The sequence below is a fragment of the Tinamus guttatus genome, unplaced genomic scaffold (assembly GCF_059628265.1).
Source record: "Tinamus guttatus ecotype Peru unplaced genomic scaffold, ASM5962826v1 Tinamus_guttatus_pri_ptg000150l, whole genome shotgun sequence".
Lineage (NCBI taxonomy): Eukaryota > Metazoa > Chordata > Aves > Tinamiformes > Tinamidae > Tinamus > Tinamus guttatus.
The window spans coordinates 1,072,002-1,099,496 of record NW_028288684.1 but is presented as its reverse complement, the minus strand read 5'-3'; the positions used below and the strand labels follow the sequence as shown (position 1 = coordinate 1,099,496).

Sequence of the window (27,495 nt, the reverse complement as noted above, 5' to 3'; positions counted from 1 at the left end):
TCAAAAGCTCCAGAGCCTCCTGAAATTTTTGATTTAAATGGAGAACACACATGGCTCAAAAAGCAAAGCCCATATGTTCAAGGCCTGGACAAGGTTAGTTACATAACACTATTTCTTACAGCTCAACTAAGAAAAAAAATAAAATGCTTTTTTTAAAAAAAACAACAACAACAACAACAGAAAAAAAAAACAACTCAGCCTCCACGAGGCTCTCCCATTCATGAAGATGGGGCTGTACTGGGGCTATCCAAAATTTCAGCAAACTCTGCTTTCCCAGATTTATTATCTCTTTTCTGAACTGCAAGGTATCAAGTCTGACCATGACTTATCCGTGGTTGCAAACCACCGGGCAAACTGTGACACATAAAGAATCCTCAGGATGTACATGGCTGAGTGACTATGTAAAGCTCCCTCCCTTGAGGGCTGTGTGGCAACATCTCCCATCTCCTGCTTCTCATTTCACAACATGGCTCTTCCAATTCTCCAGGCTTTCCCTGTCCGCTCACCCGAGCTGGCTGCTGGGGGTGCTCACTGTGCCTGGCCGGCGCTTGCCATCTGGTTTCCTCATTTACTGCATTTCATATTTGACTCTGCAAAAGGACTACCGTTCTGCTCAAACCCCCCGCAAATGTATGCAGGTACGTGCAGAGTTTTATATAAAACCAGTGGTATTTAACAGGCATGATGCACATAGCATGGGCAATGCAAACCCATGCAAAGCAATGGGTTCTGGGGAGCTTCCACGTGTGCTCTTTCACAGTCCAGGAGGTTGCAGAGCGCAGCGACGTGCAGAAGATGCTCTGGCAAAAGCCACTTGCTTCTCCTGGGGCACTTTTAAAGCTCCCTAGCACGGGAGCAGGGCAAGCCTGTGTTGTGCCTCCCCATTTTCTCCTTCCCCTCTCTTCTCTGAGCCCTCAAGCTTATCCTGACTTCTCCCAAGATTGTTGCAAACAGCACTTTACAGAGAACAGGAGCCAGGAGTTTCTTGGAGGCACTCGTGTGCCACTTCCAAGCACTCCTCTTGCCCACATGAGCAAGCACGTGAAGGCTGTTGCTGGGAAACCTGAGCAGAGACCCCAGTCAGCAGGTGCTGCGCAGGAACCGGTGCGGCTGGAGAGAGGGGAAGGAAGAACATTGCTCGAGAACCCAAAGCCTGCAAGACTGAGCAAACACAGAGAGATATTTTTACTGTGCCAACCTCACATGCCATCTAGATGATCCTCCCGAATGATCTGCCTTATCAGCTTATCAGCTTCAAAACCGCTGCTACCTAAACCTAGCTCCTGCAGCTGTTCGGAGCATCACTGCCTCCTCCAGATGTCTTTAGGAGAAAAAGCCAGGCTCCTGTAATGGTGCATTTTGAGTTATACAGCAGCACGGTATGATGCAGCCGCCCGGGAACCAGCATTTGTTCCCCTCACAGGAGCTGCGGGGCAGACACGAGGGTGGCCTTGGGCAGGTGCCGCTCCGGGAGCAGCTCCAGAGGTCGAGTGGCTGTAGGGGAAGCTCCTGTGAGACAGGACAGATACAAGATGGGCTGACGAGAGAGCTGACCTCTGGGAAGCAGGTGCCAGGGAAATTAAAACAGGGTTGCGGATGACAGAAAGAAAGGGGGAAAAAAAAAAGAGAGACACTGGTTAATATGGGAGATAGGCACCGTCCCTGAACTTGCTTCAACTCAAGAGTGTTGGCCAGGAGGGCAGAAATATTAAGCAGCTATCAAGACATGATACATGCACCTATGAATATGCACACACTTTTCACATAAAGCAAAACCTCTAAACCAGAGAAAGGGAGAAATACACTATATCCCCTATTCTAAAGCTCAAGCACCTAATGTCACACTGTGCTTTGAAGCCTTATTACAGAGCTTAGGCCAGGTTTGCACGAGTCCTTGTTGAAGCCAGGCCACCACATCACATATCCAAACAGCCGCTGGCAGGCAAGGCAGGCGTTCAGCACAACCGCAGCAGCCGCGCCAGTTCGGCCGGCATGAGCTGCAGAGCCAGGATTTTAAAAAGAGAAAGACAAGAATTTTAAAGGACATGCTTGTCCTTTAAAAATTTAAGTAACACTAAGTGCTCTGGGGAGAGCACATAAGACAAGGTATCAACTTCATCAGTTTCATCAGCTCATCCACAAAATACCACAGCAGAATTAAAATAAATTAATAAATAAAAATCACTACCTGACAAGTTACTAAGCAGAGTTTATCATCACTAACACGTACTCAGCAAAACATTTTATGTGCTTGCCCCAGGATTTTGGCATCTCAACAGGATGCATTTTAGTCAAAGCAGGAATAGTTATTTTTCAACATCTGGATCAATTTCTGTTTCCATGAGGTTTTGGATCTTCTAGTCTTGTCTTAAAGCTCTCGCCAACATCCGCCGCTTTCCCTCAGCCAGCGTTAACCTCCACCCTGAGCTTTATTCCAAACACAGTCATCAAGTTGCAACACATTCAATTATTAATAAATAAACTAAAAACCCAGAGCAAACAAGTCGCATCTACACCAGCAGCCCTCTTATGAACTCCCACACTGCTAATCTCAAATTCCTTCATTTCCTCTCAACTGTTTTATCAGTTACTGATGTTTTTATCAAATTTTAAAGGGCCCTTGGGCTGTAAAAGTTTTTTTACATCTGTGAAGAACATTCGCACCTTTTGTGCTGCTTAAAGTACTGCTCCCACTGCAATAACCTTGGTGTGAAACCTACAGGCTTGCACTGACACACACAGAGCCAGTACAGAAATTTGATGTTTCGCTATCCCACTCCTGGTGCAAAACAAGAGCCCCCCACACAGCAAAACGGCTGCCAGTGACATAACTGTGAGGTGAGAATCACAAACCCTCTCTGCAACCAAGGCTCTGCACAGCAGTCTCTCTGCACCAGCCTGCCACAGCAGAAAGGAAATCAAGTTGGCCAAAGGTTTGCAATGCCTCAGGTGCTGCCTGCAAGCAGTGTCGAGAGCCACGAGCTCCCTTCCCTCACAAGGGTTTCACAGGCCAGGCCATCTCACCAGTGCACGAACTACAGTGCTGTGCGCTCTACGTCCTGCATCCGGGCAAGAAAATCTCAAGGAACAAAAGATTGCTAATGTATCAGGAGCTGAAAGATCACACTTGGAATGCATCTCAGAAAGATTTCAAAGCAACCCCGCATTTTCCACCAGGAATGCACTCCTCATGCAGCACTCGTTTGTCAAAGCCTCATGTCATCTGCACAAGAATGCCACTGGTTTGGTATGTCCCCTAGGGAAACTGTTCCTGCCGTGCCCAGGAGAGGAGCCCTGGGCCGCAGCCTAGAGGCACATCCACGTTTTGAATCCCCACGCGTGGCACAAATTCTGACGAGCTTTGTCAATGCGAGATAAAGACATCAGCACCAATGCACGTGGCAAACAGCCTGGGCTCACTGCCACTTACACAGAGCTCCACACAGAGACGTGGGGACACCTCGGGGCTGAAGGAACTTCAGATGGTGAAAGCGGGGAGAGAAGACAAAAGTCTCTGCTCCCTTATTTTTAAATAACTTTGTTTCCCTGGCATACGATTTACAGATAGATTTTGCCTCCTCATAGGAGAACACGGGAAGTGTCACCTCCATGTGAGGAAGAACTTAGTTCCCGAGAGGGTGACAGAGCCCTGGAACAGGCTGCCCAGAGAGGCTGTGGAGTCTCCTTCTCTGGAGATCTTCCAAACCCGCCTGGATGCCACCCTGTGCCACGTGCTCTAGGTGTCCCTGCTGGAGCAGGGGGGTTGGACTAGATGATCTCTAGAGGTCCTCTCCAATCTCAACCAGTCTTGTGATTCTGTGATCACAACACCTGCTTTTTAAAAAGGAAACACAAGGCTTTTGGCACTTTCCAGTTGTGGACTACAGCAGCTTTTCTTCCACACGAGCACCTCCAGGAAGGCTATTCTCACCCACAATACCTGCACTACAAGCATGTGTTACACACGGGTTGGCAAAGAACTCTCGCACCGAAGGAGGCACAGACTGGAGTTCGTAACCGACGGGCGATTCGTCCGCACTAGCACGTTCCTAAATATTTATTCACCTGCAATATACTGAGTGGCACCCAAAACAGATGGTTAGTGGCAAAGAGCAAGTTTACCACTTGACACCTCACGCTCTGACTGGTTTCACATGGTGACACACGATCAAAACAGCAGACCCAAATGGCTTGGCATCCACAGCACTGTGAGACTCCTGGGAAATGCACAAGTTTGCCAAGACCAGGCAGAACTGCTGCCACTGAAAACCAGGCGAGTCACTGCACTCCTCCCACGGCATCCCGTGCTCAGGTAGGATTAATGATACTGAGTCGTCTCCGCTCTGGAGCACTGAGAAATAGATAGGTCTGAACTTGACAGGCCAGTGACCTACTTTGCAGAAGGGCCCAACACCCACGACTCCCTCTGAAGCCAACAAAAGACAGGGACGCTCAGCAATTCTGAAACCCTAGTATGAGCTTTTTACTTAGAAGGAGCTAGTGAAAATTTAGGGCCAGCTGTTCATACAAGAAAAAGCACAGTTTTAGCCTACGTACAGAAACGCAGGCCTTTGATGCCATGTACCATGCTAGATTTATGTGCTCGGAGGTGCGTGCCTGGTAATTCCGCAGGTTTGCTGGCCAGCAGAAGAGCATGGATAAGAGTGAATAACCTCTTCCTTACACCCCTACCTCATCAGGTTAATACATTCTTGGGTAACAAATTCTGCCACTATTTTAGTCCCCACCAGCCTGGGCAGCTGCATCCTTTTCTCTTAGAAGAAAAAATACAACAGAAGAAAATCACTTTCTATCCTGCCCAGCACACCTCAAGAGCTGGGACTGTAAAGGGATAGAGATTCGGTGTATTTTGCCATAAGAAGCAACCAGCCAAAGCAATAAAGACCAGAAGAAAATCCATGCAGCTGAGCTGACATGACTGATTGGGATTCAGACAGGAAAATATGCAGAATATACAGGTGATGGGAAAAGAAATCCTAACCTTGCAGGTTGTGTAAAGTTCAGACAGCAATAAATATGTACAAGCTCTGGGCTACCTTCTTCCTCTGTCTACGTCCTTTCTGAAGGAGGACCACACTGTTTTATTACTTAATTTCCATGCTACTTCTGAAAATATGTGCATTTATGTGCTATAAATACAGTCTGATGCCATATAATGCATGACTATCTGCATGGCTTACTTGGTTTTCCTTTTAAAATGCACCTTAAAGGGTGCATTTATGCACCAAAGAAAACTGCTAAAGTAGAGCCTAGCTGCTGTGTATGTTGAGAGATCACCAGCAACTTCAACACTGATGTACTCAGCCATTAAGCACAGGGGCAAGGGAGGATGCTCCTCTTCATTTCAACACAGCTGTCCTACCCCAGCCAAAGCAAATGCTGGAAATGCCAAGCCATTCCAGCTAAAATTCACTATAAAAGTTTCAGAACATCTTTCTCATATATTGCTGTCTGGTAAACTCAGACAAAAATCACTTATTTTCATAAAAAGTTAAGAGAGAGAACATCTGCATAACCATGTTTCTGAGTTTCCAGCGATCTCAAGACGCCCTCCACATTTGCGCCAAGGCCATTTAACATCATCAACATTAATAAAAGGCAGGTCTAAACAGGAAGAAGTATCACAATGATCTACATAAACCTAATCATAAGACCAAGTTATTTCGAGTCTGGCAAGTACGCTTCCACCCCTGATATCCAAAAAGTTCTAAATTGGCTACTCCTTCCAAATAAGTTTTAGACTCCCAATGTTTTTATTACAATAAAAATATAAGCACATATTTGAAATGAAAGGAGGCAATATTTTTTGCTAAAAGGCATCAATCAACTTTTTGTGCCTAAGGAAATAAAAGGCTTGATTAAGATTTATAGCAGCTCAAAGACACTACAAGTTAATCCCACAAACAGGCAGACTACTTGGTTAGCACCTTTTAAGAGAAAATAACCTGGGAAGCTCCAGACCTAAACCAGCATTTATTCTTTCCTTAGAGTTTCAGGTAGAGGGTTTCTTTACCCAGTTTCATCAAAAAGCAGGACCTAACTGACTTACTTTGGTTCTGGGATGGGCCAGGAGAGGGTTTTCCTGCAGGACTTGCACGTTTCTCAGCGAGAAACTCCTGGTCTCCGCTTTGCCACAGGTTTTTTGAACCTGGTAAGTCAGTCACTAGTGAACCAAGAAACTCTTGCCAATCCCAAGGGACAATAACTTAGAACATCAACCCAGTCTTAGCAGTCCTTACCTAATAAATTAGTAACAGAAGACACTTTTTTTTTTTTTCCTAGTGGGGATGAGGTGTGAGACACATGCACCACACACAAAACAAAAATGTTTCAGGAATAACTTTTAAAAAAACAAAATCAAAAGAACTGACTGATAAAGTCTAACAAGCTACAATACACCAAAACACACTCAAGGTTTTTCTGCTTCCCAACAATACGTAATGAACTAAAGTAAGTATAATTTTGGTCATGTAACAGTGTAAAACTCTGCTTACAGTCTGTTTCACAGGGTGCCTGTTTTAAGTAGCTCATCCATCCTTTTGCCATGGGGCCTGAAAACTCACTTGGAGACCGTGACTTCGATGAACTTACATGATCCCAATTTTGCACAGTTCATATTTTTGACACCTAGCTGAAAACTAACAGTGAGAATAAAGATAAGATGAAAGAAATACTGACAGTTCTGATAGTTTTTAGACAAGTTAGTGGAGAGACAACGGTAGCCACTCTTCATGGGAAGAGAGGTCTGAAGAGAAAGAGGTCACAAAAACATCCTCAAAAATCAAAAGATATTCACACATACATCAACATTTATCTTTCAAATGTGCAGTTGGGAACACATGCGACCTTCTATTTGCTTGATCTGTGAAGAAATTGTATTTGAAATAATTACTTATTGTCTCCATAAGAAAAAACAAGCTTTTATTTTAAAGGAAGACCTCAGCTGTAAAGCTGAAATAAGTTTTAACAGCTTCAGAAGGGCAAGAACTGCCCTTCAGAGCAGCTTCAGAGATGCATTCATCATGCACAGCTCGACTGAACGGTCTCACACCACCTCTCTCTTTGGCAGCTTTACAACGGGAATTAACTCCAAGATCTTATCTTTGAGATATGGTATTTTTAAACACTACCAAGAAATATGTGGAGAGGGGAAACCGGAATTGAAACCACTTGTTCTAGCCCGTGGCTCCCCTATCTTTGGGGAAGGTCAGCAAAACATCTCCCTGGCTCGCCCGGCAGCAGCCCTCGTGATGAAACCCATCTGCAGTCCCATTTTTCACACACAAGTTCTCAAGCTGGAAGTTCCAGCCGAGCTCCTTTCACTCCCTGACACGGGAGGTCCATCGGTCCATCCACCAGGCTCCTTCTTGTCCGCGAGCGCAGGGGGTGGCCAGCCCCAAGCCCCGAGGTGGGACCCTTGGGGCTGTGCTCATTCTTTCCTGGAGACTCACCTGCCCCATGCCTGACCCACGGGATGGAGAAGGACTTGGCTGGTGGGTCACCACGCCGGGGAAGGACCATCACCTCCGATGAGGGACCACGCCAGGGAGGGATCATCACCTCCGATGAGGGACCAGCACCATGACTGATGAGAGACCACCACCATGACCACCACTGCTGCGCGGCCATCGCGACCGTAAGGGACCACCACCCCCGTGGCTGGACCGCCAGCACCACCATCAGCCCCGTCCCTGCGGGCAGAGACGCCCGGGCTCATGGTGCTGCTGGTGCTGCGGGTGCGCGGCCGCCGCCGCCGGTACCTGTCCTCGGAGACGCTGATGACCCCGTCCTCCTTGGGCACGATCGCTGCCATGTTGACCACCTCCTGCGAGCCCTCCACCTTGTGCAGCAGCAGCGGCTTGCGGGTCAGCGCCTTGGGCTGCGGCTCGCTCGCCATGGACGCGGCTGCGGCGGCGGGAGGCGCGGGCGGGACGTGCTGCTGCGGGCGACGCGGCGCGGCGCATCCCCGGCCGCCCCGCGGCCTCCCTGCCAAGCAGGAACCAGCGCGGCGGCGGCAGCGCCGCCCCCGAGCCGGGCTGCTCCCCCGCCTCCCAGGCCGGGCCGGGCCGGGCCGGGCCGGGCTGGGCGGAGCGCGGCGCCCGGCCCGGCCTTGGGGGCGCGGCGCGGCGCAGGGGGCGGAGAGAAAATGGCGGCCGCCCGCCGCCATCTCGCGGCTGGGGCAGCACCGCCCCCGCGAGCGCGCAGCCGGGCCAGGGAAACGTCCCTATCCCTGGCTATATTTATGTACGTATATATATAGACGTGGCTTCAGCAAGACGAGTTCTAGGCTCGGCTGTGCCTAGATTATTTTTTTATTTCCCATCTGAGTTTATTGAATGATTCGAAAGTCAGATTCTGAGGTAAACAGATACTCTGCGCTGGTGCTGCAGGCCGGAGGGCTCTTGCTTTATTTAGCTGCTGTTACTTTCCACATCCCACAATGTTTATGCTCTTGAATGGTTTCCAGGTGGGTTTGGTTCTAGTTTGGTACTGTGCCATGCACAGCGGTGAACACGCGGTGGGGTAAAATGCAGGGCTACCAGATGGAATTAACTCTGGGTACGAAGCTTCCCAGTATGCCCAAATTCATAATTGAATGTGTGCAATATTTCTTATGTGACCTCACCAACCTCACCATAGAGAGTTTATCCCTAAGGGGGAAACATAGCCCAGCCCCAGCACCTCGTTTTCACCAAGATGCACCTTTCCACCGGCCTTTACTGCTGGATTCATTCACCTCAAGCTCAAATAATTTACCCCAAGCTCTGCGCTGAAGCTGGTGGAGAAAGCACTTGCTCCAGAGGTGTGTGCCGAAGGTGAACTTCAGGATGCATTTCAGGCATTCTTAAACAAACACACTAACGTGTCTGGACGGCTGTCCTTCATTGCAGAAGCGAGTGAAAAGGTGACTTTAAACCTGTGACTTTCAGCTCGCCGGCAAGTGTTGCATGGTTGTCTGTGCAAAAATGGTGCTTCTACCCATCAGCAGGAAAACCAAGGAGGCTGTTCCGAGTTCAGCAGATAGGGATATACTTATTGTGCTATTTGGGACAAAAGATCATCACTTACAGAAATTAAACTAAACTATAGGTACAAGAAAACCCTAAACCCAGGGACTTTTTTTTTTTCTTTTTTTTTTCTATGGGAGTGACCTACACCAACATCAGCAATAGGACAAGCAGCAGGGCTTTTTTGGAGGCTCAGCACTTTCCTTGATTATCTAGAAGGCAGGAAACAAAGGAGTTAACTCTTTGGGGCAGGCCTAAATTTTCACAATGTTTAATAATCTGGTAGTGTTGCACTAAATAAACAAGCGATATCAGAACCACAGCAAGACATTGAAGCTTTACTTGACTATTTGAGGTTCATGGTGTGCTGTGCAGAGAATTGGCTTATAGGAAATGGGTTTATAATCACAAACTATTTCCCAGAGTGAGATCATACATCTGTGAACCCATGTAATAGTATCCCTCTCTTGCAATTTCTAGGAGAGAGCTACTACTAAAGAAGCAGGCATGCAGACCAGTCCTCTTCCTGCTGTGTACGATCCTGCTGGCAGGTCCTCGTCCTGCCACTCACCGAGATGTGCAAGATACTGTTCTTTAAAGATGTCAGTGTTCTTGACAGTTTTCAGAACTGACATATGTCTGAGAACGTCTCCTGGAACTGAAGTGTGGTGAAGTCTGGCAGGGCCTGCCGTCTTCGCAGCAGTTTGTACTCGGGACGTGGCTGTGTGCATTGTTCCTGGGTAAACAATGGCTGGGAGCATGCGGGAGACAAGGGACTGCAGGGATCCAGAACATACTTTTTTTTGGAGGACAGAAAGGCCTTCAGGGAAGCAAGTAATGAAGAAAAAGAATGTCTTCAAAAGGCAGAGGCAGGGTTCATAGGACTTGGAGTCCTGTGGATCTTACGTATCCACTGAATTAGCTCCTTTGTTCTTCATTTGCTTATTAAGAAAAGTTAGGTTTCCCTGATAACCAGGTCTTTTGGTTACTATATCGCTCTTGCAAGAATTAAAAGACTGCTCAGAGAAGAAAAAAAAAATGAAAGCAGTCATAATTGGACATTTTATTTTAATCACTCTCTCCAAAATGCATAAAGAAAATTCCACAAAGTAGCCTGGACATGGTTGTTCACATTCACCTGCTGGATATATATCCATAGGCAGCCCGGCTTCCAGGGACATGCCGTGCTACAGGGGCATCCATTTAGGCTGAAGCTAATACTGTGCTGAAATCAAATGAATGGTTTTTGTAGAGATTTGATCTTTGGAAACAAGTCACCCTTTTGGAAGAAAAAAAAAAAAAGAGCACAATACAGTAGATGCTCCAGTGGGCTTGTACTCAGTCAAGATAAAATGTTAAGGGCAAGTTTTAAACCTTGGCCGTCAATGACCCCTTCCTCTGCAAGGCCAGGGAAGTAGCTGAGCGCTGGAGAATGAAAGGTGGCCTGAGATTCGTTACATTACTGTACCACAGGTACCCAGATTTGGGGTCAACGCTGTTCCCCCTCATAAGATAGGAAAATATGGCTGGGAAATTACTGGCTTGCTATGACTGAGAGAAGAAAAAGTGATGCTTGAAAAACTGAGAAGCGAAGGAAGGAAAGCAGAGAAGAAACACAAAGATTTCAGAGGCACCCGAAGCTCATTCCTGCTTCTGGGAAATTGCACCTTCTTCCGCATTGTGCCTGATGGGCGACAAGAATATTGTCAGACGTGTGGGAAAGACACTGAAATTGCAAACAATTGCTTTTCCCAGACCTTCCATTTTCATACACAATCCAATGAAAAATACTTAAAATACTTCACTTTTTAAAGCAAATTTATTGGTATGGTAATAACCAGATAAACTAATGGACAGAAAGGTCTCCAAGTTACAATTGCCATAGACATCAAGTTTAATGACTACCTACAGGTGCCAAGTTAGGGTGGTTTAGAAAAGTGTTTTCTCATCTAACTTGAAAAAAAACACACTTAAAAATATTTCATAGTATATTGATTCTTCTTAATTTACTAGAAATTAACAGATTTTGGGTCAAATTGCATGGAAAAACAGAATGGAAAGCAAGCAGTCTTTTAACTGAATTCGTATGCTGTGGAAAGCATGCTTATTCAGTTCTTTTTCTATGTTCCAAAAATGTGTAGGATTAAAAATGATATAATATTCCTTGGACATGTATTTTTTGCAGGCAATTACAGAAATAAAATGTAAGGATAATATAATTTAAACGTTCTCTTTATTGTTGTTAACATAAATTCTGAATCCATATGAAACTTGGTAATTGATACGGAATACTTGGATTATTTGATCTTGCCTGGAATAATTCATCCGTCAGTAATGCAGATTGAAAATCAAACTAAAAATGCAGCTTACTTTGTATCATGTTAATATTAGTTCATCTTTGCTTCTTATCAGCATTTGTTTTACTTGGCATTTTGGCATGAAGGAGAAGTAAATTAAACTTGTATTGAAAATACTATATATATATATATAGTGTATATATATAGAGAGAGAGAATGTAATATATATATATATTATTTTTGTTCTTCTCAATACAAGTTGACTTTAACTTTGATTGGAATAGAATGAAATTAGCCTGCTAGGAGTTTATCTTGGCTTTTTAATGTATGTGTTTGATGATGACAGCAGACCTTGGGGAAGCAGTGGTATTTTAAATCAGTGTAAACACAATAGAGCCCTTTTGCATGTGCTTGATACTTTACCAGAACCCCAGGGTACTTTTCTGAGTTCTTCATCTATAGTCTTGGTTAAATCCTGTGGGTTGGAGCCAATTGAATTCCCTACCATCTCCTGGGCAATTAGCTTAAAAAAGTTGCTCTCTGGCTCCATCTTCTGTTTTGATTTTTTTTTTTTTTTTTTAATTTTAGTACATCAGCATAAGATTTCTCTGAGTATTTCAAGGCAAAGGTGTTTAGCAGAGGAGGTAATCGTGCTTGTCTGACAGTTGAGATAAGCAGGAGAGACCCGTGACCTGCAAGTGAAAGAGGAAGGAGTTGGACCTTCTGCCAGCTCTGCTGGTTTCGTATCAGATACTTGTATCTGTAAAACTGTTACTTGTGTTAGGACAGAGCGGGAATGGCTACCTCAAAAAGCACAGCAGTGTGTGTCACTGTGCTATAAACGAAAATCTGCAATAACAGTATGATCATGACATCACCTGGCAACATAGTGACTTCACACATGGGTTGCAGCTATAGCAAGTGGAAGCCCAGCGAGCATGAGGGCTCCTGAGTGGGAGTGGGAAAGTTTAAGCAGATTGGTATCTTTGCAGAGAGCGTAAAAACGGTCCTTTATAAAGTGTTCTGTAATAATAACAGTAATATTTATAATCCCTCAAACAGGTCTTTAATAAAGAAAAGCTAGTGTAGAAGAGAAACTGCACTTGGATTCAGCACATAAATTCGAAAGTGCTCAGCTGACAGGGAGCCAGATTTCAGCTTCCAAGGCCTCTTCCTCACTCATCCACAAAACCAAAGGACCCGTGCACACACAAGAGAACCAAGTAAATAAGGTAAAAACGCTTGGCAACAAATACATCAACCACTCAATAGCCACTGAACGCAGCACTGTTTTTCCCTCTTCCCAGTGTTTTCCTTTTCTGCTTGTTCACAAACTAAATGCTTTCCCTAAAACTCCAGCAACAAAACCCTACATGATATCAAAGTTCTATGCAACTGCAAAAACATGTACTTATAGTCTCATCTCTTGCAGTTCCTTTTGAAAAAGTGATTGCCTTCATAAGACAATTACTAAAATGTTAATTTCAGGTGCTATATCATTAAAACTTAAAAAAATAATTCCTAGTTATGTGGGATACAACCATAGGTGAATGCTTCATACAAAAAGCCAAACTTAAAGAACCAAAATGTTCTGTGAACATTTCACCTATCCATCTTCAAAACAAAAAAAAAAAACAAACATTCTCGATTCTCACCTTCAAACATGTTCCTTATTTCAGGTATTTGTCATTCATACTGTGAATAATACTGTCTTTCACATTTCTAATAATAAATCCTACATGCTCATTACAACAGTTCTATTCTGTATTTCTTTACCTTTCTTTATATGCAGGCACTCAGAAAACAAGGACCTTCTCCAATTTATAGAGAAACTGATAGGCAGATAGTCTGCTCTATGTCAAAGTTATGGAGACAAATATTGTACTTTAAAAATATGCTTGGTAATATCACTGTGTAACACCTTACTGAGAAAAAAAATATATACTAATGCTCAGCTACCATGCAAGTCCTGCTGGCTTTGTAGCTGACTGTGAACATGTGGGAACAAAAAAAGTGATGCTGTGTCAGTGTGTGGGCTGCAAATGAGAACTCCCGGCTCACGCGGTTTGTCCCATAAGCAGTTCTTGCAGTGTGTGCAGTCTTATTTCTGTTTCCTTTGTCCACATTGATCCAGCTATAGTTTTCCTCACATTTTCGGCTTCCTACCTACATGGAAAAATATCTGGAATCCGATTCATTGCCTTTATGCTCTAATTCTCTAATCAATTATTCTTCAAAGCTCTTTATTCTTGCATCTCTCTAGGCCTCACGAGTTTAAATCTTTCTTCTATAAATTTTCTTTTCCACTGTGATACTGAAGAATCATTGAATATCTTCAGTAAATACATTATCTGTCTGGAGAATTATTAACAAATAATCTGCATAGCCTGCCTGAAACGTAAATAAATTTCTCTTCCATGATATATTAACTATATGAAAATTTTGAAGTACCTCGCTCTTTCTTTTCTTTAAAGTACACAGGTAAGAAAACATCCAGAGAGAATCAAAGAACACACTCTTAAAACTCCTTTCTCTTAATTATTTTTCTGATTTTTCTCACTTTACTACCAATCTCATGGCCTTACAGCTGGAGTTGTTAGGCTGAGAGGATGCTTTCAGTCACCCTCCTCTGAGTTTTGACTACCATATATCAAAGTTGGCTCCGAAAAAGTCAGACAAGAAAATATTATTAAACAGTGGGTTTTGCTTGCTAAATTGAACTTTAGAAGGAGCAGTGATGGAATATTTCACAAAATCAAACACATACACACACATACATATTTATATATATATAGACACAGCTTATGGACCAAATGATTCTAATACTGCTACTGCTAACTTCTATCATCATTTTGGTAAGTTTTTTTTGATAGGAACTTTTGGGAGCTGGGCAGTTTTCTGGGAGTCAAGGCCTATTGTAAATTATCTGTTACTGCAATTATATGGAAAGGTTCGAATTGCAAAAAACAAGCATCTGAGTCTTTAAGTAAATAGGTAGATCCTCAATAGGATGTCAATTTTCATTGATTTAATCCTGTGACAAAAAGATTGATTTAAAAGCATGTTGTTCCTGAATCAGTGTGGATAAACAACTCCTTTCTGTGGAAAAGGAAGTCCCCGAGGAAGCTTGACAGACAGCAAAATGCAGAAGTTTAAGTGTATACAGGGGGCTTATGACTCAGTACTGGAGCCAGGAATTAAAATAATAAAAAAGAACTGCAGATTGTCTATTCAAACGTTTTCATGGCTTACTCTGTGTAAGTGTTGGGACAGGCACCTATGTGCTTGCAGGCAGGGCGGCATTTCTGCAAAGAGCTCCTCACTGTGGGACACAGACAGACACCCCGGTGAAACGGCATTTAGATGGGTCCTATCGCAGACGCTCTGTGGAGCCTTTGGCTCCCTGATTACTTCATGGCCACTCGTGATATGATTTTTATTCTAGATAGATTACAGCCAGAATGTGCGAGTGCTTTGAACATCTTGCACAGTAGCATGCCCATATGTCTAGAGTCAGAATCTACGGAGCACACTTGGATTTTGAAGTGATAATCATATCCAGCTCTGGTGCAGTGGCCTTGGGAAGATGTCCTTTGGGACAGCAGTGGGTATGGAAAGACTGGTGCATTCCAGGATAGGCTCCTAATGAAAGGATTCATTAAAGTGGGTACAGTTCTCTTTGTAAAATCTCAAATGCTCTAGAAAAAAGGGGCCACATGTTTGAAGGGGGGGAAAAATAAATCATTATTTAGCCATGTCCTCATGTATAACTTGGTGACCTCCTGGTGTGAAGCTGTCATCTGAGAAGATAGTAGCATTACCTCTGTGAAGACTGAGGAAGGGGGAATGTGCATCTTGTACTTCCGAAAGAAGACAAGGAAAGACCAGATGGAAAACAAAGAAAATCCGAGTCGGCCCATCGGGGAGCAACTGAAAAACAAAAAACGTCTGACATTCTCAGTAGTTTAAATTAGCCCCTGACGTTGGGGTTAACTGGAGCCAGAGTAACCTCTGTATCATGTGATTAATATGAGCACAGGAGGCTGCACAGCAGAACTGAATCAAAAGGAAAGGTGCACGGAAGGCTCCATGTGAGACCTAGTGATGCTCTGAAGTCAAAAGAGCACATCTGTTGTTAGAGCATTCCCAGAAGTAGGAGGGAACTAGGCAATAGTTATTTATCCCTGAAACACTTCAATGAACAAGAAATGTAATAAGAATTAGTTGCATTAGGGCTTTTGAAGTGTTAAAGTGTAGCACATTACAGGAAGGACAGAGATTCCTTAAGAGCATCTACAGACTGTCAAATCCTGGCAAACGCTAGATGAGAGCTATAAACACATTTCTCCATTTGAAAGTCAAATGGATATATTTATAATATATACACACACACACATTAAAAAATAAATAAACATAAAAAATAGAAGACTGAGGCCAAAACTGTAGCAAGACCCAGCGGTACGTGCATCAGGACTGCTCCAGCTCTATTGCCTACTACAGGGCGCCAGTGGTCAGTTCCGACACCAGTGTGGCCCAGCTTGCATCACAGAGCTAGGTTTTCTTCCTCTCCCTAAGGAAGTGCCTTTCCTACTCCATGCTATCCCGAAGCCATGCCCAGGTGCCCTGTGAAAGAGTGCTGAGTGGCACGTGCCCGGATTGCCAGGGGCCGCGGGATTCCTCGTGGCAGTGCCGCAGCGCTGGCCCTGCTCGGCTCACTAACATGGATTTGGCTCATGAATCCAAATCATTTGGTACCTCCTAATCAGCAATTTGACAACGACCCTTCTGTCACGGGAGGGCAGCTCAAGCCCAAACCCAGCAGACTTCCCGGCACTGTGTCGCAGGAGCAGCTGGCGGCGGCTCGGGAGCACTCGTGTGCCGGCAGCCGCCGCACCACGCAGACAAGTATGGCCCATACTCTCCAACACGTGCTCGTGTTCCAGGAGCCTCGGCATCTGGCTTGCTGAATCCAAGGGATACTTGAGCAGATCTTATCAATCAGCTTTCAATTCCTCAATTCCTTCCCTGCAAAAGGAGTGCTGCATGTTACAGATTGTCTTACCTCCTCTCCAACACACTCCTGCCTGACCCTCTTCTCCAAAGCGCGGGATGACTGAAAAGAGCAAGAAAAAGCAGAGAAAAACTAGGACAACTTTCTATGAGGGGAACAGGCTCAATCCTGACCTGAGCAGGGAGAAGGAAAGAGAAGGAAAGAGGAGGAAAGAGGAGGAATGGCTGTGCAGCTGCAGTGTGATGTTGGAGCAGGTACCAGTCGCTGACCAGGGTTGATGACGTGGCAAGAGGCCCTCAAGCCCCTCTTGCAAAGCCGTGTTTGCCACACGCGTGACGGTGGCTCAAAGGCGCTTTCCTACCATGGGCTTCTCTTTCCCAATTGGAGGGCTAAGTGTCAATTCAGGATTGTTTTTTTTAGTATTTTTGTTTTGAAATTATATTTTGATTAATTTCCTTTTTTAAATTTATATTCTCGTGTTCTTTGTTTCCAAAGATAAAAATGTATGTGCATGTATGTACATGTGTGCACACACAAACATGCAGATTTAAAGAAAAATGAGAGAGAAATACTGTTTCTGACTAGATACAACAATTCTGAGGAAAAAAAATGTACACTCCCTATGTTGTTGGCAATTAGTAAGAGGTGACATTCTGCCCTAGTGCTGGCTTGTAGCAGAAGAGATTAAAAATTCTTGTATCACCAGTAGCAAGAAATCACTGGGCTGTACTTAGAGAGGTCATTAGCTGTCCAGACATCTGTTGGGTAACAAATTCTGCTAAACATAGATCATGAAACGGTTCTTAAATTATGCAGAGGATAATTTCACAATCCAGAAAACAGAGAATTCAAGCAGAGAAAAAAACATATAAGACCTCCTTATTGCCAGCTAGGGAGGAATTTGCTACAAGGTCAGAATTACAGGAAAGTCTGGCACTAGTGACAGCGGTCTGCTGCATGGCTACCAGTGTGCACACGCAGGTGATGGTCACAACCACAAACTGACGTTATAGCACAATTGTCCGTATGAAGCAGAGGAATGCTGTGCCAATGCTAACTGGACAAAGGTGAAAACTGCCAATAGAGATCTAATACAATACAAACCATGCTCATACACAAGTAATAGATAGCAGGGAAGCAGGAAACAAGGAGCAGAGGCAGCAATGGAATAAATGGTGTTACAGTGGAAACGGGCTGGAAATTTCAAGCATTTAATTAGAGCACAGCCGATCCCAATTCCTCTTAAAATAAAAAGGAATACTACTCCAATCCCTGTGAATTATTTTTAGTAGCTGCTTGGTAGAGGATCAGAAGTGAGGCCAGTTCTACTGCAGTGGTCTATAGGTGCATTAAAGGGCTGTCTCTTACCTCTGAAATGAGAGTTTGAGTGATACCTGGCAACCTTTGGAAGCTTTTGCTGGATCAGGAGTTACTTATTAGCTCCTGCTGAAGTCGGGCATAGAGCACAACCAATCACCTCCAGCACGGGGAGGGAAGGGACTTGTCAGGGCAAACGAGTAGTTGTGGCTTTTTTCCCCTTAGCCAGCTGATGAGAATACTGAATATCTCAGCAGAGATGGAAAGAAAAAGATAGCGACTTTTCCTAAATGATAAAACAAGACAAAAAGAGCCTGAAATAAGAATCAGTTAAGGAAAAATTAAAAAAAAAAACTCAAAAATAGCTGAAATTGATTTAATAGTCAAAGGTCCAATTTTTGTCACCTTTGCATTAAGTGACATCTTCCTCCAAAACCACAGTTACATAAATCAGTTGTGTATCCACAACTTGCAGAGCAATCAACAAACGATGTTCCGGCCCTCCTGGCCCTTGGAAAACTGGAATAGCAGGTACCTTAAAGGAGGAAAGGAGCAGAAGAAGCTAAGGGAGACACCGTCACGCTCCTCACAGAACCAGTGCACACAGGACACATTGTCAGATTGAAGCATACACTTCATAACCGTTTGTCTGAATTATAGGATGAGCTTCCTTGGACTTTTTTTTTTTTTTGGACCAATGCTTGGAAAATAACCATAAACTATATCGCCTTAAAACGGCTTACAAGCAGGAAAATATTAGAACTGGTTCTGAAACATTCAAGGCTTTCCAATTGCAACATCACAAAATCCAAAGCCATTTCCAACAACAAAAAGACTCCTTGCTGACCAAAACAGCACAGTTTGGTCGTGACTGTATTTACGACTAAAGGTTACACTTATCATTCAGTGTTCATTATAAGCCTGCCTCAACTCTATTTCTTCTCCTAATGAGAAATGCTTTTGTAGTTTCAACTAGGTAAAACTTGTTCTTTTGTACTTCTCAGTGTCATGCTGCAAGTGTCCTTCCTTCCCATTAGAAGTACTTCTAAAACAAGACACCTTAATTTTTTCCTGCAAGACAGTGCAGGAGAACTTGCCCACTGTGGCATCAGGTTTCCTGTGCAAGACCCAGAACCACTGTCACAAACATGCCTTATATTAGGACTCCAATGTACATATAAAAGTAGAAAAAAATTATTGTGCAAAAGGCACAGCTAAAATGAAATAGCATGCTCAGAAAATAGTTTCAAACATATAGTCAAAGATGCCTAAAGACAGAGAATACGGATTTCTTCTCTGAATGAAAAAAAAAAAAAAGCATTTTTATCAGTTTTGCTTTACCCCAGAAGACCTATCTTCTTGCTTCATAGGTGTCTCCTTTTTAGTGATTTCCAGTTACCTAAGAGTCGAGATTTGGAAAGTTTTCATCCATTGCTAAGCACTGAAAGACAGACCAACTGACACTAGACATGCCAATGGCTTTATGGATAGCAACCAAGTAAATCATCTCTCTTTTTTTTTTTCTTTTTTGAGGGTGTTGATTTTAGGCATCTTTTGATGGCACAATAATCACTTTTAGGGTAAAGGCTGGATAATAAGACTTCTACAGTGTGGCAATATCTTACAGAAAAAAAAAGCTCCCAGCACTCAAATATCACATGTGGGTGTGATACCTCCATGGAAAACAATTCAGGGAAGAATTCTTTTGCCCTGTTGCTTACAGGGACTATATTCAATACACTGGTCATAAATAAATAATAAAATAAAATACTTTTTTTAAAAAAAATCTTCTCTTTCTCCCTTGGAAATGCTTGTAGAATGTCTTTTAGCTGTAGCCACTTCATACTCCCAGCTGACTCTAGCTGGAATTGGTGTTCCTTAACTACTCGACTGCTAAATAAATTCTGCACGCCTGTATCTGGCATCCATGGCAATGGAGTTACGTTGCTACGCTATGAAAGGCGCAGGAGAGCCCAGCGCTGCAGAAGGGATACGATTTCCTGGGCTACTGCAGCCTTGTGACATGGGCAGGAGGGAATGCTTGAAGGAACCAACAAAAAGAAGCCCTGGAGCGGTGACAAACGGGACTGCTCAGGTCACTGCGTATGGGCAGGGCGCTAAGATCCCAAGGAAAGTTTTTTTGCCAGTGGCTGAGCAGCTTATCTGAAAGATGGTTAAAAAATGGTGTCGTGGCAAAAGATTAGCTCAGTTTTGTTCCTGTCAGCTTGAGAACAGCCTGAATGCCAACACTGTGCATTACGTGTGCTCGTGTGAAGGGCCGAATTAACCCATTACGGCAAACGCTGCAGCTTCCAACCACTACTAGAAATGCAAGAAGAGAAAGCTGAAGAAACCCAGGATGGACTGCTGCAAATAACGCGTCATCTCTCAAACCATCTGCTCGATATTGCTGTTATCTCTAGCCCTACTCACAAGGAAGCAATACTTTTTTCCCTCAGAATTGCTGTTCTAGCGCAGAGAGGAGACTCTTCCCATTTTCATGGCTCGGGCACAGCGGGGAGAAAGCTGGGAAGCCTGTGGCAGCATTTCCAGGGCACTGCACTATTACCAGGAACCGAGTGGAATGTTGCTGCCTGCTGCTATCAGCATCTCGAGGGACAGAAAATAACTTCAGAAGAAAATGACAGGTAAAACAAGCCCAGCTTTCATACGCTACAGGGGGTTTTCTCTTCTCTGCATCTCAACACTGGCCCCTCACATACCCACGAGGCAGCGCAAACCCTGAGGACTGCACTCAGGACAGGCTTCTGCTATTGACCAGGATCCTGCCTCAAGTGAAAGGAGCAATGTAATGTGTCAAGACAGATATATAAGAACTGTAGATCGATTTACACTCTCATATGTTCTGCCTTAACACAACTGCAATTTTTAAGCACTTGCTTTAAGCAGTTTTCTCCCTGAGTACCAAACAGAAAAGGTCCTACTGTGTTAAACACTATTAAATGCATATAGAAACATCACATTAAAACCCTTCAATCTAGGGACAGTAATACTAAAGCAAAAGCATACAGTTTAAGTTGATTTTAACGACAAAAGCTTCCTTATCTCCCATTCAGGTACCTTGCAACCTCTCTATCATTAATCAGGTGGTCTCCCTTAAGTGTCACAGCATAGATGGCCCTTAAAGAGATGAGTTTTTCCTCCAAAAATAATTTTATCATGCACCTCTGTCGTAACTTCCTTGGGAAACTTACAGGATTTTACAAATATTAATGAACTTAATCTCTCAGTACCCATATATTGAGTCTTAATAGTTAGAAAACAAACTATACCAAAGCACTAAACTACTATAATCCCCGTTCCCTTGCAATTCCACGTGAACTACATCCTCCTGGCCTGTACACTGCTGCTCACTGTGGTTCCAACACTGAGCCAGGACACTGCAAAGGATTTGGATGACTGAAGTGGTTGTGGGGAATACAAAAAATCTGTAGGAATCTTCAAAGGCTCTGGGTTTCCCAATCTAAGAATACTGAAAATGAGGCTGTTTATGAAGGTGGGTCAAGAGAAGCCAGAATGTGACTTCGCTTAGAGGCCATCGCTCTGTCAAAGCGGTGCCGTTTCATGGCGTTCTGGTGTCAGGAAAGCCAAAACACAGACTTCTAAAAGGACAAAGAGTTTTAAAAGCTCTGCAAGTTTCAACAAGCAAACAAAAAAAATAGACATTTTCAATCAAAGTCCTAGAACGTACATAAAAATTTGAGATCCTTCTATCCTAATATCATCTTAGATGTACCTCTGCTCAAAGCCTTGCTAATATTTGGAAAAACTGAACGAGGATGAGTGGAAAAGGTTGTGTAATAATGTGAGAATTACAAAGAAGGAATTGCAGTTGTTTTTGTTCTGTAGGTAGTAAGTCCCTATGATTTCCATTGACAATAAAAGGAACAAAGCAAAACAACTCTGAAAATCTACCTGTGCTTTTCTAGAAAAATCCCTGGGTTTACATCTCAGCTTAACCCGATCTTCTCAGTACTTACTCATTCTAGGCTGAATATTGTATATTTATCCTTGAATTGCAAGGAGGGCTCAGGTCCTCCTTGGTAATAACCTGGGTGCCAGGGCTAAGTAGGGTTGGAAAACACTGAACTGAAATTAGTGGAAAAACAAACACACACACACCCAAAACCAGTATAAATTGCCATACATATATATGTAATATAAGTGGAAAATAACATTTATATATAAAGAAGGCAAATAAAGTGAATGCACAGAGCCTGGCTAAAGGAAGACTAGAAGGATTAGGACACATGTATTTAAAAAAATAAATTGAGACTCAGAATGCTCTTAGAAGTTATATACTTTGATGATGAGCATTGACATAAAATTAAGTAATGGAAAATTTCAGACTTTTAAATGGGAAAAACAAAAGTCTTAGTAGGTACAATCTACTAGACTATGGAATGGCTTTCTAAAGGAAGCAATGAAAAAGTTACTCTGTGTCATTAAACTTGGCCTGACCACGGTCTTGAAACAAACTTCACAAAACAGTTCTGTAAGGAGAAGGCAAGCCAAAAAAAAAAAAAAAAAAAAACAGAGTAATATTGCCAATCCCACTTCCAAGATCTGCTTGGAGTTTTTTAACATGGTTCCTTCCATTCAGGCTTGCTATTTAGGAAAAATAATGTTAACAATATGTGATAATACAGGAAAAAAAAAATGATTGCACAAATATAATTTGAGAGAAGAGTAAGAAATAACACCCAGTAATAGCAAATGATTCCAAAGTATTTTTAGTATCATTGTTTTCAAAATTCTTTTTTTTTCATATTCAAATTCATATTTGAGCTTTGCTTTATGGACTTAGCATTCAAAGCTAAAGCCAAATTTGCATTTTAATACTGTTGTTGTCCTCATATGGACAGTGGCCTCTCTGAAGATGAAAAATGGAGTGCTCTGAGCCATACATGTGTTTCTATAATCCCTTAAAAATAACAGAAACAAAACCCATGTATGAAAATCTGGGAAATAAGTATTTTCTGTATCTTAAGTCTAGACTGGTAATTTTATGCATTATCACTACAGCAAAAGTATTCCTTCAGAGATGGCTGGGACCGTTCATCTAGATTTAAGAGAAAACACAGAACTGTCTCATTTAGACTATACGTGGAGGATAAATTTGCCCACTACATAAAAAAGCTGAAACCACAGAAAGATGCATCTGTTTTCACAGGGAGAGGCTCGAGCTCTCTCCCTGCTCAGCTGTGTCAGCTCTACCAGCAGTGAGCAGAACCACGAATATTACTGCGTTTTGTTCCTCCATAGCAATCCCTTGTGCACGTTTATAAGCGCCGCTCTCATGGCAGTGCTGACCATTAAGACTCTCGCATCACGAGGCCCATGTGCACTTTAAGACTGGGGCTGATTATCTCTTTCTAAAAGAATTTCTCAGTATTAATCAAATTGGCCAGAATAGAAGTACTGATGCCTTCCACAGGCAATACAAAACAACCTTCATCCTGCCCTATAGGGGATCCAGTACGGATCCGATATACTTACTTATACAAAGGCGCAGGGAGGACTTCAAAGATAATAGCAAGAAAGCACGTATAGGAATCACAAAGCTTTCCTGCTTGCATAAATCCCCCTGAAACTGCATATAAGTTTTGTACACGTGACTCTCATCAGTGGCATCCCCGAGCCGGCCCCGCCGCCCCACACGGGTAGCAGAGCGTCGCAGCGAGCCCGCGGCCGGCACCCTTCGTGCTGGGGTATGAGCCTGCCACTCACAGTTCATGCTTTCCCCCTCTCTCTCTTAGCTTACTGGTAGTAAAAAGAAAAATCAAAAATTCCAGATGACCTTCCAGGATTTATGCAAAGTCTCCATGTCTCAGGCTGCTTCTCACAGTGACATTTTCGCGGTGTGGCAGCGTTATAAAAATGCTGCTGCCTTCTCATTCCCTTCCACCCTCTCCTTGGGAGACGGCTACATTCCAGAAGTTTCCCGTTGTTACAACGCTCCTCAAGAAGATGCCGCATGCTTGGCAATGAAGTGACATTATTTTTATACAGACGGTCAATGAAACATCAGCGACACACAAATAGAAGGAAAGATGGCACGTCTGGAGAATGTGCCAATCTCGGAGGTTTAAAGGGAAGCCAATTAGAGGCAGACAACACACACGTACTCCGCATCACTCCCCAATGCAGCTGCTAATCCCAAGGCATGGTTTCTTAAAGCAGCCTTAGCTTAACATCTCGAATCCCACCACCTTCAGGAGCTGATTACTGGCCCAGCAGCAGTCAGTCTCATTGGCCTTGGAAGCAGCAAACCTGACCGAGGAGCAGAAGGCACCTGCTGCTTTCTGTGGGGAACGAAGGGAAGAAAGGTGCTTCCACAGGGATCTGCTGATGGAAAGCGACTGGGAAGCGCATCTTTCCAGGTAGCCCAAATGTTTTCCTGCACAATGGGGCCTGGCACACAGCCGGATTCCAGCAGCACCTGCTGCTTTGCTTCCTCTGACAGCAGAGGCTCGGATTAAACGTGGACCAGAACAGCGTCGCTGCCGCTCACAAGACACCCCGCCACTGCCGGAGCTCTAACATGGAGCTGCTGAAAAGATGCCCGAGAGGCAGCGGGAGAATGCTAGCACAGTCCTCCTGGCACTGCCAGCAAGACACACAGTGAGAAATACCCACATAGCAAAAGATGTTACTTATTTGCCAACATGGTTACAGTATTTTGTCGGCCCGAAGATCTAAAGATCAAGGCTCTTTCTCTCCATTTCACACTGGAGACTCCTCAGTTGGATGGACAACAGAGCTGAAGGGAATCCCTCACTTGAGCCCAGTGCCTCAGGTCACAGACCCAGCCCCAACAAGAAAACCAAAATAATCTGCTCACAGGCACAAGAATGCGCACAAATCCGCAATGGAAATATGGCTCCTACCCCTCTCTCCTCAGCCTTCCTAGAAGCTAAATGCTAATTGTTCATTAATCTTAAAAAAAAGCAAAACCAAAAAGCCCAAGCCAGCTCTTCCCTAGCAAAGCAGAAACCTTGTGGAAAAGCAGGATGAATCAAACCAGAACGCTGCTGCTATTTTCATGTTTTAAGGAGAAGGAGCACAGCGGCCTCATAACCTGCCAGAACAGGGGCTGGGAGCACGTATCAGCTCAAACCAGGGAAAAATATCCCCTCAGAGAGGAAGCCAAGCAAACCCCCAAACTGACTATGTTAAAAAAACAGCTTCAGAGTTAGCGCTCCAAGCTGGGAAGAGCATAAACAACAGGGACAACTGCCAGGGAAAGAAAAAACCCCAAACAGCCACCAAGAACAGGGATCTTGGTTGTTAATTGGTTGGAAACACTCCACGGTCGCGTGATTGATAGGGAGCGCGTTTGGAGCGTCCGGCCACGGATCCCAGGGACGTTACTGCTAATCTCTGCTCCCACGCAGGGGGGAAAGGTCACTGCTAGGGCCAACACTAATTTATTTGTTTATTTTGTTACGGGAGGGGGGAAACCGCCTCAGGGCCCTGAGAATTTAGCGCCCTGAGACGCCCGTGCCCCCTCAGGCCGGGGAAGGCCCTTCGCGCCCCAGCGGGGCGGCCGCGCGGACAGACGCCTCAGGGCAAGCCCAGGGCCGAGGCGGCGGCCGCGGCGCAAAGCCCTGCGCGGGGCCGGGCCGCCCCGGAGGCGCGGCCGGGGGCGGAAGGGGGGTCCTCCCCGCGCCTCCCTCCAGAGGAGGCGGCACCGGGAGCGCGGCGGGCGACACCGCCCCCCGCGCCGTGACTCACCGCCCGCTCCGGGCCAGCCGGGCCGCCAGCGCAGCGCAGCAGGCGCCGCCCCGCTCCGCCCGCCGCGGGGGAGCCGCCGCCGCCGCCCGCGCCGCTCTCCCGGGGGGCCCCATCTCACCGCCTCCCCCGCCCCAACGGCCGTTACAACGGCGGGCAACGGCTGCCGAGCAAGGCGCTGCCGCGTAACCGAGCGAGGCGGCGGCTTCACCCCCTCCGCTCCGTCCCCCTTCCCTCCGCGGCTTCGTTTTGGCCGCGTCCCGCCACCCTGCCCCAAGCTGCTGCTGCTGCTGCCGCCGCCGCCGCCGCCGCCGTTTTCGGCGGAGCTCCCACCCCCCCGCACGGGGCTATGTCACCCTCTCCCCCCCCCGCCCCCCCATGGGCACGGCAACGCGCATGCGCCAAGGCGCGCGCGCCCGCGCCTCCCCCCTGCGCGGCTCCGCTCCGCCCCGCCTCCCCCCGCTTATTTGCATATTCTAATAAGGGGACTGCCGGGAGGCCTATGGCGGGTCCGACAGGCGCTCACGTGTCCCCCGGGGGCGGGGCCCGGCGTGTCCCGGCCGCCTTAAAAGGGGGCGGCGAGCGAGGAAGCGCCTCAGTGAGAGCGAGAAAGTGCCGGGGCGGCGGGGGGCGCTGCGGCTGCTCCGCGCCAAACTTCCGAGTAGCATCAACAGGGGGAGGGGAGCGCGGGTGGGTGCGGGTGTAAGGCCAGGGGCGCAGCGACGGCCGCAGCAGCGCAGCCTCTCCCGCATGGAGCAGCCTGCGTGGGGCTGAGCAGGCCCCTCACACAAAGGAGGGCAGGGCGCGCAGGGCTGCCCCCCTCGCTCCGGCAGCGGGGAGGCGCCCGGCCCGTGCAGAGCACTCACAGCCACTCACTCCTTCCCCGTCCCCGTCCTCCTTCCCCGCTCCTCTCTTCCCCTCTCCAGCCCGCCCCGCGGTGCCGCCCGCAGCCCCCCGCCCTCCGTCCATGTAGCCGCCCGGCCGCCGGCCCCTCCGCACTATGCCCATCTTGCTCTTCCTCATAGACACGTCCGCCTCCATGAACCAGCGCACGCACCTGGGCACCACCTATCTGGACGTAGCCAAAGGCGCTGTAGAGACTTTCATGAAGGTACCGGCTCTGCCTCGCGAGAGGCGGCGCTGCGGGGCGCGCGGCGGGCGGGGGGCGCGGGGAAGGGCCGGCCGGGCCGCGCCGGGGGCCGCCGCCGCGCTCACCGTGTCGCTTTGTGCGCCGCCCCCGCAGCTCCGCGCCCGCGACCCGGCCAGCAGGGGCGACAGGTACATGCTGGTCACCTTCGAGGAGCCTCCCCACGCCATCAAGGTAAGTGCCCCGGTAACCCCCCCCCCATACCCCCCCCGCTCTCCGGTAACCCCCCCCCCTCCGCTCCCCGCCCCGGCCGCCGCCCCGCGCCCTGCCCGCCCCTTCCGCCCGCCCCCCGGCGCGCTCGGCCCCGCCGCGCCTCGCGCTGGGGCTGCGGCTCCGGCGGCGGCGCGGACATCAACATGGCGGCCGCCGCCGCCCCCTCCCCGCCGGCAGCAAGGAACTGTGGGGGATACTCGGGTATTTCCCCGGGTTGGCTGAAGTGACAGCGAGCGCCGCGGCGGGGGACACGGCGGGCGGCGGGAGGGGGCCGCCACCCGCCCCGCGCCGCCACCTCGGGCCCCGCGCCGCGTTAGGAACAACCGCAGCCGCCTCGGGGCCAGTAACTTGCTGCGGAGCCCTTGCGGCCCCGGGGCGAGGGGGCGGCCGCGCGGCTCCCCCGTGGCCACCGCGGCGTTAAGTCCTGCGGCGTCTCTCGTTTCAGGCCGGGTGGAAAGAAAACCACGCGACGTTTATGAACGAGCTCAAAAACCTCCAAGCTGAAGGACTCACCACCCTGGGCCAGTCCCTCAGGACAGCTTTTGATTTATTAAACTTAAATAGATTAGTAACTGGCATAGACAACTATGGGCAGGTAGGTTGACTATTAACAGGAGCAGGGCGAGGGTAAAAAGATTTGAGTTACACACTGTCCCAAGGGCAATAACTAGTTGTCCAAAATGGCATCTCCATGAAATACTGAATATACAGGGCTTCCTCAAAAAA

General features: G+C 46.4%; 2 protein-coding genes across 3 annotated transcripts in view; one reads left to right on the top strand and one right to left on the bottom strand.

Moving 5' to 3' along the window:
- Positions 1 to 26,529, bottom strand: part of WDFY2 (WD repeat and FYVE domain containing 2) — a 76,638-nt gene extending 50,109 nt beyond the window's left edge. The window contains exon 1 of one of the 2 annotated variants that reach the window (XM_088522273.1): positions 26,467 to 26,529. Coding sequence is in view for 1 of the 2 variants with exons in the window: in XM_088522272.1 (XP_088378398.1) it covers positions 7,782 to 7,918 (137 nt within the window). In the remaining variant the exon portion in view is untranslated. Of the gene's footprint in view, positions 1 to 7,781; positions 8,012 to 26,466 lie in introns of those variants that run through there. The other variant, XM_088522272.1, reaches the window with a different exon arrangement.
- INTS6 (integrator complex subunit 6) overlaps positions 26,021 to 27,495 on the top strand; it is a 43,764-nt gene continuing 42,289 nt past the window's right edge. Inside the window, 3 exon segments of the mRNA XM_088522301.1 lie at positions 26,021 to 26,520; positions 26,653 to 26,730; positions 27,215 to 27,364. Of these exon segments, the coding sequence (XP_088378427.1) occupies positions 26,410 to 26,520; positions 26,653 to 26,730; positions 27,215 to 27,364 (339 nt within the window). The 5' untranslated portion in view covers positions 26,021 to 26,409.